Below are 12791 nucleotides of genomic sequence, written 5' to 3'. Positions count from 1 at the left end.
CCGGCCCTGGGCTCCCCGCACACCCCGCTGCACCGGTGCCCCCCGCGCCCCACCCGCAGCCCCCCGCCAGCCCCGCCCTGGGCCCCCCGCTCGCCCCGCCCCGCCGGTGCCCCCCACGCCCCACCCGCAGCCCCCCGCTAGCCCTGCCCTGGGCCCCCCGCGCCCCACCCGCAGCCCCCCACCAGCCCCACCCTGGGCCCCCTGCGCCCCACCCTGGGCCCCCTGCGCCCCACCCGCAGCCCCCCACCAGCCCCTCCCTGGGCTCCCCACACACCCCGCTGCACCGGTGCCCCCCGCGCCCCACCCGCAGCCCCCCACCAGCCCCACCCTGGGCCCCCCGCTCACCCCGCTGCACCGGTGCCCCTCGCGCCCCACCCACAGCCCCTGCTAGCCCCGCCCTGGGCTCCCCGCCCGCCCCGCCCGCAGCCCCCCGCTAGCCCCTCCCTGGGCCCCCCGCTCACCCCGCTGCACCGGTGCCCCCTGCGCCCCACCCGCAGCCCCTGCTAGCCCCTCCCTGGGCCCCCCGCTCGCCCCGCCCCGCCGGTGCCCCTCGCTCCCCACCCACAGCCCCCCGCTAGCCCCGCCCTGGGCCCCCCGCACGCCCCGCTGCACCGGTGCCCCCTGTGCCCCACCCGCAGCCCCTGCTAGCCCCGCGCCCCACCCGCAGCCCCCCGCTAGCCTGGCCCTGGGCTCCTTGCACGCCCCGCTGCACCGGTGCCCCTCGCGCCCCACCCGCAGCCCCCCGCCAGCCCCGCCCTGGGCCCCCCGCGCCCCACCCGCAGCCCCCTGCTAGCCTGGCCCTGGGCTCCCCGCACACCCCGCTGCACCGGTGCCCCTCGCTCCCCACCCACAGCCCCCCGCTAGCCCCGCCCTGGGCCCCCCGCACGCCCCGCTGCACCGGTGCCCCCTGTGCCCCACCCGCAGCCCCTGCTAGCCCCGCGCCCCACCCGCAGCCCCCCGCTAGCCTGGCCCTGGGCTCCTTGCACGCCCCGCTGCACCGGTGCCCCTCGCGCCCCACCCGCAGCCCCCCGCCAGCCCCGCCCTGGGCCCCCCGCGCCCCACCCGCAGCCCCCTGCTAGCCTGGCCCTGGGCTCCTTGCACGCCCCGCTGCACCGGTGGAAAAATTGGAGAGAGTCCAGCGAAGGGCAACAAAAATGATTAGGGGGCTGGAACACATGACTTATGAGGAGAGGCTGAGGGAGCTGGGATTGTTTAGCCTGCAGAAGAGAAGAATGAGGGGGGATTTGATAGCTGCTTTCAACTACCTGAGAGGTGGTTCCAAAGAGGATGGCTCTAGACTGTTCTCAGTGGTAGCAGATGACAGAACGAGGAGTAATGGTCTCAAGTTGCAGTGGGGGAGGTTTAGGTTGGATATTAGGAAAAACTTTTTCACTAGGAGGGTGGTGAAACACTGGAATGCGTTACCTAGGGAGGTGGTGGAATCTCCTTCCTTAGAGGTTTTTAAGGTCAGGCTTGACAAAGCCCTGGCTGGGATGATTTAATTGGGGCTCGGTCCTGCTTTGAGCAGGGGGTTGGACTAGATGGCCTCCTAAGGTCCCTTCCAACCCTGATATTCTATGATCCCCCCCATGCTCTTTAAGCGGGGCTCCCTCCCCTTGCTGACTCTGCGGATAGTTCTCCGGGGCTTGGAGTAGAGGGAGCCGCGATGGTGGTGCCCAGAGCCTGGGCGCTGGAGTGGACTGGGGCGTGTGGGGCAGCCCGTACTCGTAGGGGGCCAGCCCCCCGTGCTCAGAGCAGCTTGGTGGGCTGGGCGGTGTGGCCGAGGTTACAGCGTCACTAGCAGCTGATGTTCGAGGAGGGGGCTGCCGGGGCGGGGTGCTGAGCCGGGCTGCGGGCACTGGCTTGTCTCTGGGCAGGTCTCAGGTGGGCTGAGCTGGGGAACGGGGCTGGGGGCAGCGGGGCCATTGGCCACGACCTCATGGTGGAGCCGGCCCCACTACGCGTGCGGCTGGGGGGCTCTGCCGGGTGCCCCCCTCACCGCTGTGCCCTCCCCGCACCAGGGAAGCTACCCATCGTGAACGACAGCGACGAGCTGGTGGCTATCATCGCCCGCACGGACCTGAAGAAGAACCGCGACTACCCGCTCGCCTCCAAGGACTCGCGCAAGCAGCTGCTGTGCGGGGCGGCCATCGGCACCCGCGAGGACGACAAGTACCGGCTCGACCTCCTCACGCAGGCCGGCGTCGACGTGGTGGTGCTGGTGGGTACCGGGCTCGGGGGGCTCCCTGCTGCTCCCGGCCCAGCAGCCTCCCTGACCCCCGGCACAGCAAGGGTTAAGGGCCTGAGATCCTTGCACAGCCACACCAGATGCTTGGCACCTCCCCACTGGGGTCAGATGACCCCACCCCGCCCCAGATTGGATCATCTGGTGGGCCTGGTGTCTGCCACCCTGGGTCAGATGCTCCCTCCCGTCAGACCTCTTAAACTCCCTGTCTGCCGCCCCAGCCAGAGCAGGGCGGCTGGTCCTTGGAGCAGGGTGTGTGTGGGGACCTCGAACGTGGGGCCAGCCTCCAAGCCTGAGGAACTGGATTGGTCCCGCACCATTGCGGGCACATGCTCACCGGGATACCAGTGTCACGGAGTCCCCGGGCGATGCTCTGGAACTGCTCCCCGTGAAGCCAGTCGGGACTCTGGGGCAGTCGCCTTTCTGTGAGCAGCCTGTCTGCAGGACACACAGCTCACCCGGCTTCCCCCTTCCTGGGTCTGACCTCGGAGCCTTCAGCCTCCTCTGCCCCTCTGTGCACTTCCCACAGCGAGTCCGCCCATGCGGGGCTCCTGGGGAAGCCAGAGGGTCCTGCCCCCCAACTCCGCAGTCAGACGGGACTCTCAGCCAGCCAGTAAAACAGAAGGTTTATTAGACGACAGGGACATGGTCTAACACAGAGCTTGTAGATGTAGAGAACAGGACCCCTCAGCCGGGTCCATTTTGGGGGGCAGTGAGCCAGACAACCATGTCTGCACTTCACTCCATGTCCCAGCCAGCCCCAAACTGAAACTCCCTCCAGCCCCTCCTCCTCTGGGCTTTGTCCCTTTCTCGGGCCAGGAGGACACCTGATTCCTTTGTTCTCCAACCCTTTAGCGCTCTCCTTGCAGGGGGGAAGGGCCCAGGCCATCAGTTGCCAGGAAACAGGGTGTCGGCCATTTATGTGCCCTGGCCCTTTGCTCTGCAACAATTACACCCCCTTACCCGGTTTCAGAGTAGCAGCTATGTTAGTCTGTATCCGCAAAAAGAAAAGGAAAAGGAGGACTTGTGGCACCTTAGAGAGTAACCAAGCTCACTTCATCGGATGCATACTGTGGAAAGTACAGAAGATGTTTTTATACACACAAACCATGAAAAAATGGATGATTATCACTACAAAAAGTTCTCTCCCCCCACAAATACAGACTAACACGGCTGTTACTCTGAAACCTGTCAAAAAGAAAAGGAGTTCTTGTGGCACCTTAGAGACTAACCAATTTATTTGAGCATGAGCTTTCGTGATTCCTAGGGCCCTTCTAGCAGCCAGGGGCCCCTAGGCCCATCTGCAGTCAGCAGTGGGGGTCAGTGTGGGGGCAGTCAGCAGTGGGGGTCAGTGTGGGGGCGGGGCCGGAGCGGTCTCTCCTGCTCCCTTCCTGCTCTGACTGTGGTCTCGTCCCCCCCACAGGACTCCTCCCAGGGCAATTCCGTGTATCAGATCAGCATGATCCATTACATCAAGCAGAAATACCCCGAGCTGCAGGTGATCGGTGGGAATGGTGAGTCTCTGGGGGCCCCAGCCCTGGCCGGCGGGTGCAGGGCGGGGCGCTCAGGGGCCGTGGCTCAGATGGGCACAGCGCTGAACACCTGGGTGGTACCTCTATGACCTTGCTCCAGCAAGGGCCGTATGGCGCTGCGTGTGGGGAACCACTGCCGGAACGCCCCACGCGGCACATCTGGGCCCGGCCCTCTGCTCGCTCCCCGGCACGGCTCCAACGGCTGGGACTGCGCATGGGGCAGGGGAATACGTCCAACCACCCTCTCTCGGGACAAGGCTAGTCTGGGAGCAATAGGCTGTGTGGGACCCATCCCCAGCGGGCTGCACATGTACAAGTCCCACAGGTCGTTGGGGCTGATGAAAGCAGGGATCTTCCGCCCGCCCCTGCACCGAGGGCCCCCCTCAAGCTGAGGGAGCCCCTGCCCCGTTTGTTCTGGGCAGCCGAGTACCACGCTGCTGGTGGCAATTGCTGAGCCTAGGCGGAGCTGGAGCAAGTGCTCGCCGTGCTGGGACCGGAGCTGGTTCACTGAGACCGGGAGTCGTAGCAGACCCTGCCTGCCCAGACTGTTGGAGCAGCCTTGCCCGAGCCAGCAGAGCGTGGCCCGGGGCACTGCCCGCCAGCGCCCTCCTGCACCTGCTCTGCCCTGTCCATCCTCCCCGGCCCGAGAGGCCATGGCAAGTCTCCCAGCCCAAGGCCCCAGTGGGTCCTGCTGCAGTGTGGGGAGAGGGGCTGGGATTCCCGGTCTGAGAGTGGGCCGGGCGGGGCCCTGGACTCTGCCCCGGGCCCGGTGACCAGGTATTTCATGGCTGCCTTTGCTTTCGTCTCCTGTTGGATCCACAGTGGTGACAGCGGCGCAGGCCAAGCACCTGACGGACGCAGGGGTGGATGGTCTGCGCGTGGGCATGGGCTGCGGCTCCATCTGCATCACGCAGGAAGGTAGGGGTGAGCTCCGGGCATCGCGGGCCCTCGCAGCCCCAGCGGGGTCAGCAGTGCCTGGCGGGGCAGGAAGGGCCCGGACCAGTGTCGCGCTGGGCAGAGGCGTAGCTGAGGCTGGGTGGGGGCTGCTCCGCCCCACCCTCCCCTTCCCCCCCCACACTGCTGGAGGCCTCCGGGCCCCTGCTCGGGCCAGGTTGGCGCTGCAGGGAACGGCTTCTCCTGTGCGCACGGCTCCTGGCCTTTGTCGGCGGGGCTGACGCCTGCGGCTGGCAGAGGAACCCAGCCCCGTGCGGTGCCCAGCGCGTCAGTGGCCCACCTGTCGCCCCCCACGCCTGCCCTGGTGCTGACGCTCCTGTCCCTGGCTGCAGTGATGGCGTGCGGCAGGCCCCAGGGCACGGCCGTGTACAAGGTGGCGGAGTACGCCCGCAGGTTCGGCGTGCCTGTGATCGCGGATGGCGGCATCCAGACGGTGGGGCATGTGGTAAAGGCGCTGTCTCTAGGAGCCTCTACGGGTGAGTGCGACTGTCGCCGTGGGGCCAGCCTGCCTGCCCCCTCCCTGTGCAGTCAGTGCACCGGGTGGCATTAGGGGATGCTGTCCTGAGGGAATGGGGCAGGGGCTCAGCAGGGGGCTCAGCAGGGTGCTGGCTGCGGCGTGCCACGGCTGGGTGCATGAAATACCACGTGCCTTGGGTTGTTGGATTCCACAGGCGAATTCCCTCCACGCTGGGGGTGCTGGCCCCCGAGTCTTCAGGCAGACGCCTAACACGTGGTGGCCCCTGCGCCCCCAGACAGCCCCGTTCGGCCCTGACGTGGCGATTGCTGCAAGCACGGAGACGGGGGGCTTGGGAGCTGAGCAGCCAGGCACCCGTTGTGCACCCTGTGGGCTCGGGGGCTGCGGTCGAGCCCAGGTGTGCTCGGGGGGGGGGTGGCCCGGTCTCTGCTGTGGCACTAATGTCACCCGTTCCCTGCCCCTTTCCCCGGCGCCCGGGCAGTGATGATGGGCTCCCTGCTGGCGGCCACCACGGAGGCCCCGGGCGAGTATTTCTTCTCCGACGGCGTGAGGCTGAAGAAATACCGGGGGATGGGCTCGCTCGATGCCATGGAGAAGAACAGCAGCAGCCAGAAGCGATACTTCAGGTATGGGGCAGGGGCAGGGCCCCTCTGTCCAGCCTGGGGTGGGGGCTGGGAACGCAGCCTGCCCGGCAGGCGCTGATGCAGCTCGGTGTGGGGCCCAGGGGCAGTAGGGCAGCTGGGGGGTGGGGGCGGGCAGGCTGGAGGCAGGATCCCGTTGGGGAGCACAGGCTGGCGCGGGGCCCCCCATAACAGCCTCCGTGTTCTTCCCCCCAGCGAAGGGGATAAGGTGAAGGTGGCGCAGGGCGTCTCCGGCTCCATCCAGGACAAGGGCTCCATCCAGAAGTTCGTCCCATACCTGATTGCGGGCATTCAGCACGGCTGCCAGGACATCGGGGCCAGGAGCCTCTCCATCCTCCGGTGAGGGGCCAGGCTGCGGTTCTCACTCAGCCCTAGGCAGGCTGTCCTGGGAGGGGCCTGCCTGGGGCCGCCCTGGGGCTGGGGCCTCTGAGAAAATCAGCCCCGCCTGGCCCCAGCAAGATCCTGGGCTGTCCCCTCCCAGGGAGGGGGAGACAGGTGGCATCTGAGGGGTGGGGAGCCAAGCTGGGGGAAGCAGCTGAGCTTCCCGCCCCAGTGCTCATCCCCCCAGACCGCGCTGAGGGCGTCTCACACGGACGGTGGCCACAGCACCCGGGGGTGCCACGGGACGGGAGAGGCCAAGGGGCGGCTGACCAGGCCCTGGGACAGGTCCGGGGCCCCGTTAGCTGGGCAGTTACGTCACTGAGTCCCGGGGCTCTGGTAGCAGGGCCCTGGGTGGGGTTAGATCCCTGTGACGGGTCGCAGTTACTGCCTGGGGCCAGGACACCGTAGCAGGGCCAACGCGGCTGGGCAGCCTTGTCGTGGCACCTGTGTGGGCTGGCCTGGGCCAGGTTGTCGTGGGGGGGATGGCGCAGCCTGGGCCAAGCCAGGTTGCCATGGGCGCCGGCATGGGGCCTGGCGGGTTGCTCTGGCAGACTCGCTCGTGTGCGCGCTCTGCCCTGTCCCCCGCGTGCCCCCTGGGCCGGTCGCAGGTGCCTCTGCCTCACTCCTAGCCGCGCTGTCTCTGCTTGCCAGTTCCATGATGTACTCGGGCGAGCTGAAGTTTGAGAAGAGAACCATGTCGGCCCAGATCGAAGGCGGCGTCCACGGCCTCCACTCGTAAGTGCCCTGCTGCTTCCCTGCCCCTGCCCCGGCTCTGGCTGCTGCTTGGCAGCCTGTGGTTACCCAGGATGCGGTGCACGGCCTGGGGGGGCGTCCCTGCATGTCCTGACTGGCTGGGGGGCTGGGTGCAGGCAGGGGCCCTCCTGTGACCCCGCAGCCCCCCGGGCAGCCAGCTCAGTGCCCCCCGTCAGTGCCCAGCTCCCCACCGTGCACTGGCAGCCGCGACCATCCCAAAGGTTCCTCTGCCCCCTTCACCGTGTGCCGACCAGGATCCTTCTCCTCCCACCCTCTCTTGCCCCGACGCTCACTGCCGTGCCAATCTGGCATGGGGTGCGCTGTGGTAGCGCCGAGGTGCCCTACTCATGGATCAGCCCCCCGGACGCTAGGTGCTGTACAAACACACGTTGGGAGGGTGCTCCTAGTCCCCAGGAGCTCAGCATCTCTGGGTGAGACAAGAGACACCAGGTGGAAACAGGCAGAGTGGAAAGGGTGGGTCAGCCGGATGGCCGGTGGTTGAACAGCTGCCTGGAGCCGGGTTCCCTGCTAGAAATCCCAAATGTTCTCCTCCCTTTTGGAGGGCAGCCGAGGATTTCTCTGGGGGTGGGGAGGGCCAGGGTGGATCTGTGGAGCGCCCTATGCCCGCTCCCCGCTCTGGGTGGGCAGCAGGATTGTCACTGGGGCAAGCAGGGACCCTCCTCTGTGCTCACTCCACGTGGTGCGCTGGGAATGTGGCTAGCCTGGTGGAGAAGGGCTGCCTGCAGCCTCGCTCCACGAGGCCCGGGGAGCCGAGGACTCCCAGCCTGGCCACAGATCCCTACTCAGCGCTGCGGACAGCCTTGCCCGGCGTGGGGGGCAGCCAGCGGAAGATGGAGAGCGCTGCACATCCAATATTCCGGCGCCGAGCCCCTCCCGTGACACAGCTCGGGGATGGCAGCCAGTCGCTGTGTCACAGGAGGGCTGTGCCTGCCACCCCTTGCCAGCTGGGCGCGACCCTGGCATCATCAGTCTCCAGCCCCTGTCCCCACTGGGCACCCGCTCTGCTGGCAGCAGGTGACTCTCCGCGCTGGGGCCTGTTCTGCCAGGCGAGGGAGGTGAGGGCAAAGGCTGGCAGCAGTGTCCTGCTGGCAAGGAGTTGTTGTTACCGGAGCGAGAGAGCTTCTCCACACGTCACTGACCCCACAGATGCCCCCAGAGGCCAGGCCTGGCCCGTGCAGTGCTGGGCACTGTTGCGGGCGGTGTGTGTCTCTGGCAGCCCCCTGCGCTGTCCGCAAGGGAGCGGATCCCAAATGCTCACCTGTTCTCCCCTTCACAGCAGGGTGATGTTTGGCTCCCTGCTCCTGCATCTGCCCCGGGGTGTGGTCTCTCTCTGAGCACCAGTGGGACCCCAGGGGGTTGGGTTAGCAGCCCTCTGCCAAGGGACTGTGTATCGTAGGTAGGACGCTTGGAGCCGTCACGGTATCGCCTGTTATTACTCGTGTTTATTCCAGTAGTGCCTAAGGACCAGCTGAGCTCAGGCCCCCTGGTGCTGGGCGCTCCACGAACCCAGGGTAGCAGAGGGTCTCTGCTCGAAAGAGTTTAGTCTAAATTGACCAGATGGCTTTGGCGGGTGAGAGCCACTTGCCAGAGCCATCGTGAGCGGCCTGTGGCCATCCACCCTGAATACAGAGGGAGCAGCCTGCAGTTCCCGGCAGGCAGAGCTCTGCCTTGAGCCCGGCCCCTGAGGGCAGCGCCTGGGCACTCAGGCTCTGGAGGCCATTTCTGACCCAGAGGCTGCGTGTGGTCACGTGCCAGCCCACCCCGGTTAACGTGCTGCCGACGGATGGCTCCCAGGTCGGGCCGCATGGAGTGAGCACCACAGAGACCCTGACTGTGCTCGGCCTGCGAGGCCAGCCGTGTGATCTCAGCCCCGCACCGAGTGCTCCTGTGGCACGGGGGGCGAATCAGCAGCATATCCAGGAGATACGGGCCATGGCCTGGAAACGCCAACATCTTTCATCTGTTGGCCCGTGGGAAGGCTGCAGCCTTCGATTCGTTCTGGGCAGGAGGAGCGTTTAGTTTCACTTGGTAAAGTCTGCGTGGGCACATCTGGGACGTGGGGGGAGCAGCAGCGGGACCCACAGCTGGGAGTCTGGGTGTGAGTCCAGTCTAGCATCCAGGCGGGGTCTGTGGGAGGAGCAATGTCCCATTGCCAAAGTCGACACTGCTTGCTTTGTCGGAGGGATCTTCAGATGCAGGCTGAGCCCTAGGCAAAAGGCTGCACTGAAGAGTGTAAATGTCTGTTCAGGAGACCGGCCCTTCAGCGAACGCTGCGGCTTCCCAGACGCGCGCTCAGCCTGGCTGGCGCCTGGCCGGCTGATTAGGGGATTTTCCCTTTGCTTTCCAGGCTCTCTCTCAGCTGGGAGCTCCGTTTTCCTCTCCCACGTTCTCCCTTCGGTAACTCAGGCTTTTAACCACGCCAGCGGCATCTGGGCCTGAGAGCGTGGCTGTGACTGGAGTGTGAGAGGTGGGAGACGGGCTGGATTCGTGGCCCAGACTAGCCCGCGAGCCCAGCGTGCGGACAGGCTAGCGCTGTGATGGAGCAGGGTAGAGAATCCACTCAGGTCCTTCAGGGCCTGGTCTGTTGCACCTGGACGACTGTGGGAGCGTCCCCAGATAACCAGGGACATGCCCCTGGCTGGGCTGTCAGCAGCTTCCAGCCTTCGGGGGTGGGGGGGGGTTACACCTCAGGGCAGCTTAGCCCGTCTCCCCAGGCCCCTCCCAGCAGGGAGGTACCAGGATGCCCCTGCCCGGAGCATGGCACCCGCACGTTTGCCCATATTCCCTAGTGCCGCAGAGGATCATCTTCTGCTTGGGTGAGGCGGGGCTTGTGCTGTAGTGGAGCTGGCTGGCCTGTCTGTCTCCTCGCTCTTTGGCTGAGACTCGAATTCAGCCCCTGCCCTGCCTGGGGGGGGATTAGAGCGGATGGCACCGGCTCAACCCTCCCCTGCCTCTGCTGGCGTTAACTCCTCTGCGCCGTCCCCCCTCTTCCCGGGCAGACTGCAGGCTTGCTGGGCGGGCTCCCTGCCTGGGGGCACGCTGCGGGGGGGGGGGGGGGGTTAGCTGAGGAACACTTTGCTGCCAGCTCCTTTACTTGTTTCATTTCCTTCCCCTGATGATGTCTGGTGCCAAAGGCACTTTCCGACCTAGTGGCCAAGCCAATCTCTCCGGCTTCCTGCCGTGTGATGACCTCATTCCATTGCATGTTGGACCCAGCTGGGATCTCTTCCCCTGGGTGAGAGCCGTGTCCTAGGCTGTTGGTCCTTCTCCGCCAGAACCCGCCCGTCCGGGGATGCTTGTCTAATTCTCTCCCTGCTGGAGTGAGCTGTGAGGGGAGCGTCCAGTTAGAAAGAGATTCTCTGGCCCCCCAAAGGGGCCCTCCTCCTTGAGCTCCCACTCCTCCCGCGCCCTGTAAATAGGGACTCTTTGCTGGAGGCTCCTATTATTGGTACCCAGAAAGTGTCTGCAGCCCTTCAGCCAGCCGTCCATGGCCCTCCAAACAGTTTGGCACCAGCTGGGAGCTTGGCACTGGAGCCCAGGACCGCCTGCACCCCACTGTAAGGGCAACCCAGGGTGCAGCTCCTCTTTCCCAGAACGTAGAGACCAAAGAAACTGAGTCATGACTGATCATGGGACGGCAAGTTGCCCCGTTGGTCCTGCCCGGCCCACAGAACGCACAGAGGCTCGGGCCCAGATGAACATGTCCGTGATCGGACAGAAAAACGCTGTCTCAGAGTGTTGGGTCACGTGGCACCAAGCACCTGCTTGCCAGAGGTCACCCCGCTCTCTCTCCAGGGTGGCTGAGCATCTTGTGGACACTCCCCTCCTGGGCCTGACAGCTGGCCGAACCTCCAGGCAGTCTGCAGAGGGAAGCAGGCACTCCTCCGAAGAGGTGTGATTGCAGATGCCCAGAAAGAGTCCTGACCCCCAGGTCAACGGGCTGGAATTCGGCGCGATTGCCCTGGCTGCAGAGCATTCCTACAGTGCTGAAAGGAACCACGGTGCAGATGCAGATGGCCACGCTCGGTCAGCCGCTGCATGGAATAAATGGCACGGCTCTCCTCCTTCCAGGAGTATGTCACAATCTGGGTAGACAGCACTGAGCCAAACGTGTGCGATCACTGAAGGACTCCATTCTCAGACCTGCGTTCGACAGACAGGGCGATAGACCTGCTCACCCCCAACAGGAACAACAGATGCCCCAGAGCACCAGCCCAGGGTCCCTCCAGGAAGCCTGCCTACCCTCTGTGCCTCCCCACCCCAGTAAGGAAGGCGAGGCAGAATGCAGTCGCATCCATAGCCCCTTACTGGGCCAACCAGCGTCAGCTAACAGACCCCCTGCGGCTGCGCCCGTCTGTACAGACGCTGACCTGTCGCCAGTCCCTCAGAACTGGGGCAAATCCCTCATCCAGACCCAACGATGGTACAGCGGATGGCATGGAAGCTGGCTGAGCACTGCAGCCGGAGATGGCTCTAGAGAGCCTGTCACGGAGTCACCGGGCAATGCTCTGGAACTGCTCCATACGAAGCCAGCCAGGACTCTGGGGAAGCCTCCTCTCCCCAGGTCAAAAAGCTTACACAACTTCGGCCTTCCTGGGGTTGACCTCAGGGCATTCAGCATCACTGTCCACACTGTGCGCTTCCCACAGTGAGTCCGCCCAAACGGGGTCCTGGGGAAGCCAGAGGGTCCTGTCCCCCAACTTCGCAGTCAGACGTGACTCTCAGCCAGCCAGTAAAACAGAAGGTTTATTAGACGACAGGAACATGGTCTAAAACAGCTTGTAGGTACAGAGAACAGGACCCCTCAGTCAGGTCCATCTTGGGAGTCAGGGAGGCCAGACCCCCATCTGAGCCTCTCGTCATTTCCCCAGCCAGCTCCAAACTGAAACTCTCCAGCCCCTCCTCTGGCCTTTGTCTCTTTCCGGGGCCAGGAGGCCACCTGATCTCTTTGTTCTCCAACACCTTCAGTTGGCACCTTTGCAGAGGAGGGGCCCAGGCCATCAGTGGCCAGGGGACAGGGTGTCGGCTATTCTCTGTGCAGACACCATCACACTGGCCCCCTAGGGCTCTGCCACAATCACACACCCTTATCTCACCACCTGGATACTTAAGAACTGCATAGGGGAAACTGAGGCACCCGCACAGTATTCAGAGAAAACTGTAAGAACAGTCCCACTTTGTCACAGAGCCATACAAGACATCCACACACAGGACTGAAGGCCCCCTGCGAGATCAAAGTGGCAAAGATTTTGCATCTGGGCTTGACAGCCTGGTTTCAACCATCAGGACCCCTCCCATCCCCGCCTTCCCAAGATTTCACACACCATCCTTCAACTCCAGCTATCCAGCCTCACCGTGGGGTCTGCTTTGCTGCTGACAACCTCCCACCATCCAGTGCGGTTCCATACAGTGTTCCCCGAGCCCACTGGCTCAGACTCTCTGAAAGGACTGGCCCAGGCTTGGTCCTCAATTTGTGAGCCCTGTTGTCCTTGGGCCTTGTGGAACCTCCCCTCTGAGCCCTTAGCCAAGTGCTCTCTTCACCATCCCACCATCCCGGTGGCTATTGCCTGCACCGGCCGTTAGCTGGGTCCCAGCACACGCTGCCGTCTCGGGGGTAAGGTGGGGCCGAGACCTCACCCAGGAGGTCTTTTCATTGGAACTGAGTGATTGACCTTGTAACGGGGTCAAGACTCACCACCGCAGCGCCTCCTGCTGGTCGCTCCAGTAATTAGCTCATTCCAGCCTTGGCGTGCCTCCTGCTGGCTGGTGTCTCGCTCGTTGTCTGTTTA

The 12791-nt window shown here is 64.9% G+C and overlaps 1 protein-coding gene across 8 annotated transcripts in view; it reads left to right on the top strand.

Moving 5' to 3' along the window:
• Window positions 1-12791, top strand: part of IMPDH1 (inosine monophosphate dehydrogenase 1) — a 44335-nt gene that overhangs the window by 24053 nt on the left and 7491 nt on the right. For 4 of the 8 annotated variants that reach the window (XM_073329029.2, XM_073329024.2, XM_073329030.2 and 1 more), the window contains exons 8-14: window positions 2022-2221; window positions 3669-3759; window positions 4588-4695; window positions 5064-5207; window positions 5688-5832; window positions 6043-6186; window positions 6880-6963. In XM_073329029.2, the coding sequence (XP_073185130.1) occupies window positions 2022-2221; window positions 3669-3759; window positions 4588-4695; window positions 5064-5207; window positions 5688-5832; window positions 6043-6186; window positions 6880-6963 (916 nt within the window). Of the gene's footprint in view, window positions 1-2021; window positions 2222-3668; window positions 3761-4587; window positions 4696-5063; window positions 5208-5687; window positions 5833-6042; window positions 6187-6879; window positions 6968-12791 lie in introns of those variants that run through there. The other 4 variants (XM_073329026.2, XM_073329027.2, XM_073329031.2 and 1 more) reach the window with 4 other exon arrangements.

This window comes from Lepidochelys kempii, chromosome 1, assembly GCF_965140285.1.
Source record: "Lepidochelys kempii isolate rLepKem1 chromosome 1, rLepKem1.hap1, whole genome shotgun sequence".
Taxonomy (NCBI): domain Eukaryota; kingdom Metazoa; phylum Chordata; order Testudines; family Cheloniidae; genus Lepidochelys; species Lepidochelys kempii.
The sequence above is the reverse complement of the archived record's forward strand: the minus strand, read 5'-3'. Positions and strand labels throughout refer to the sequence as shown.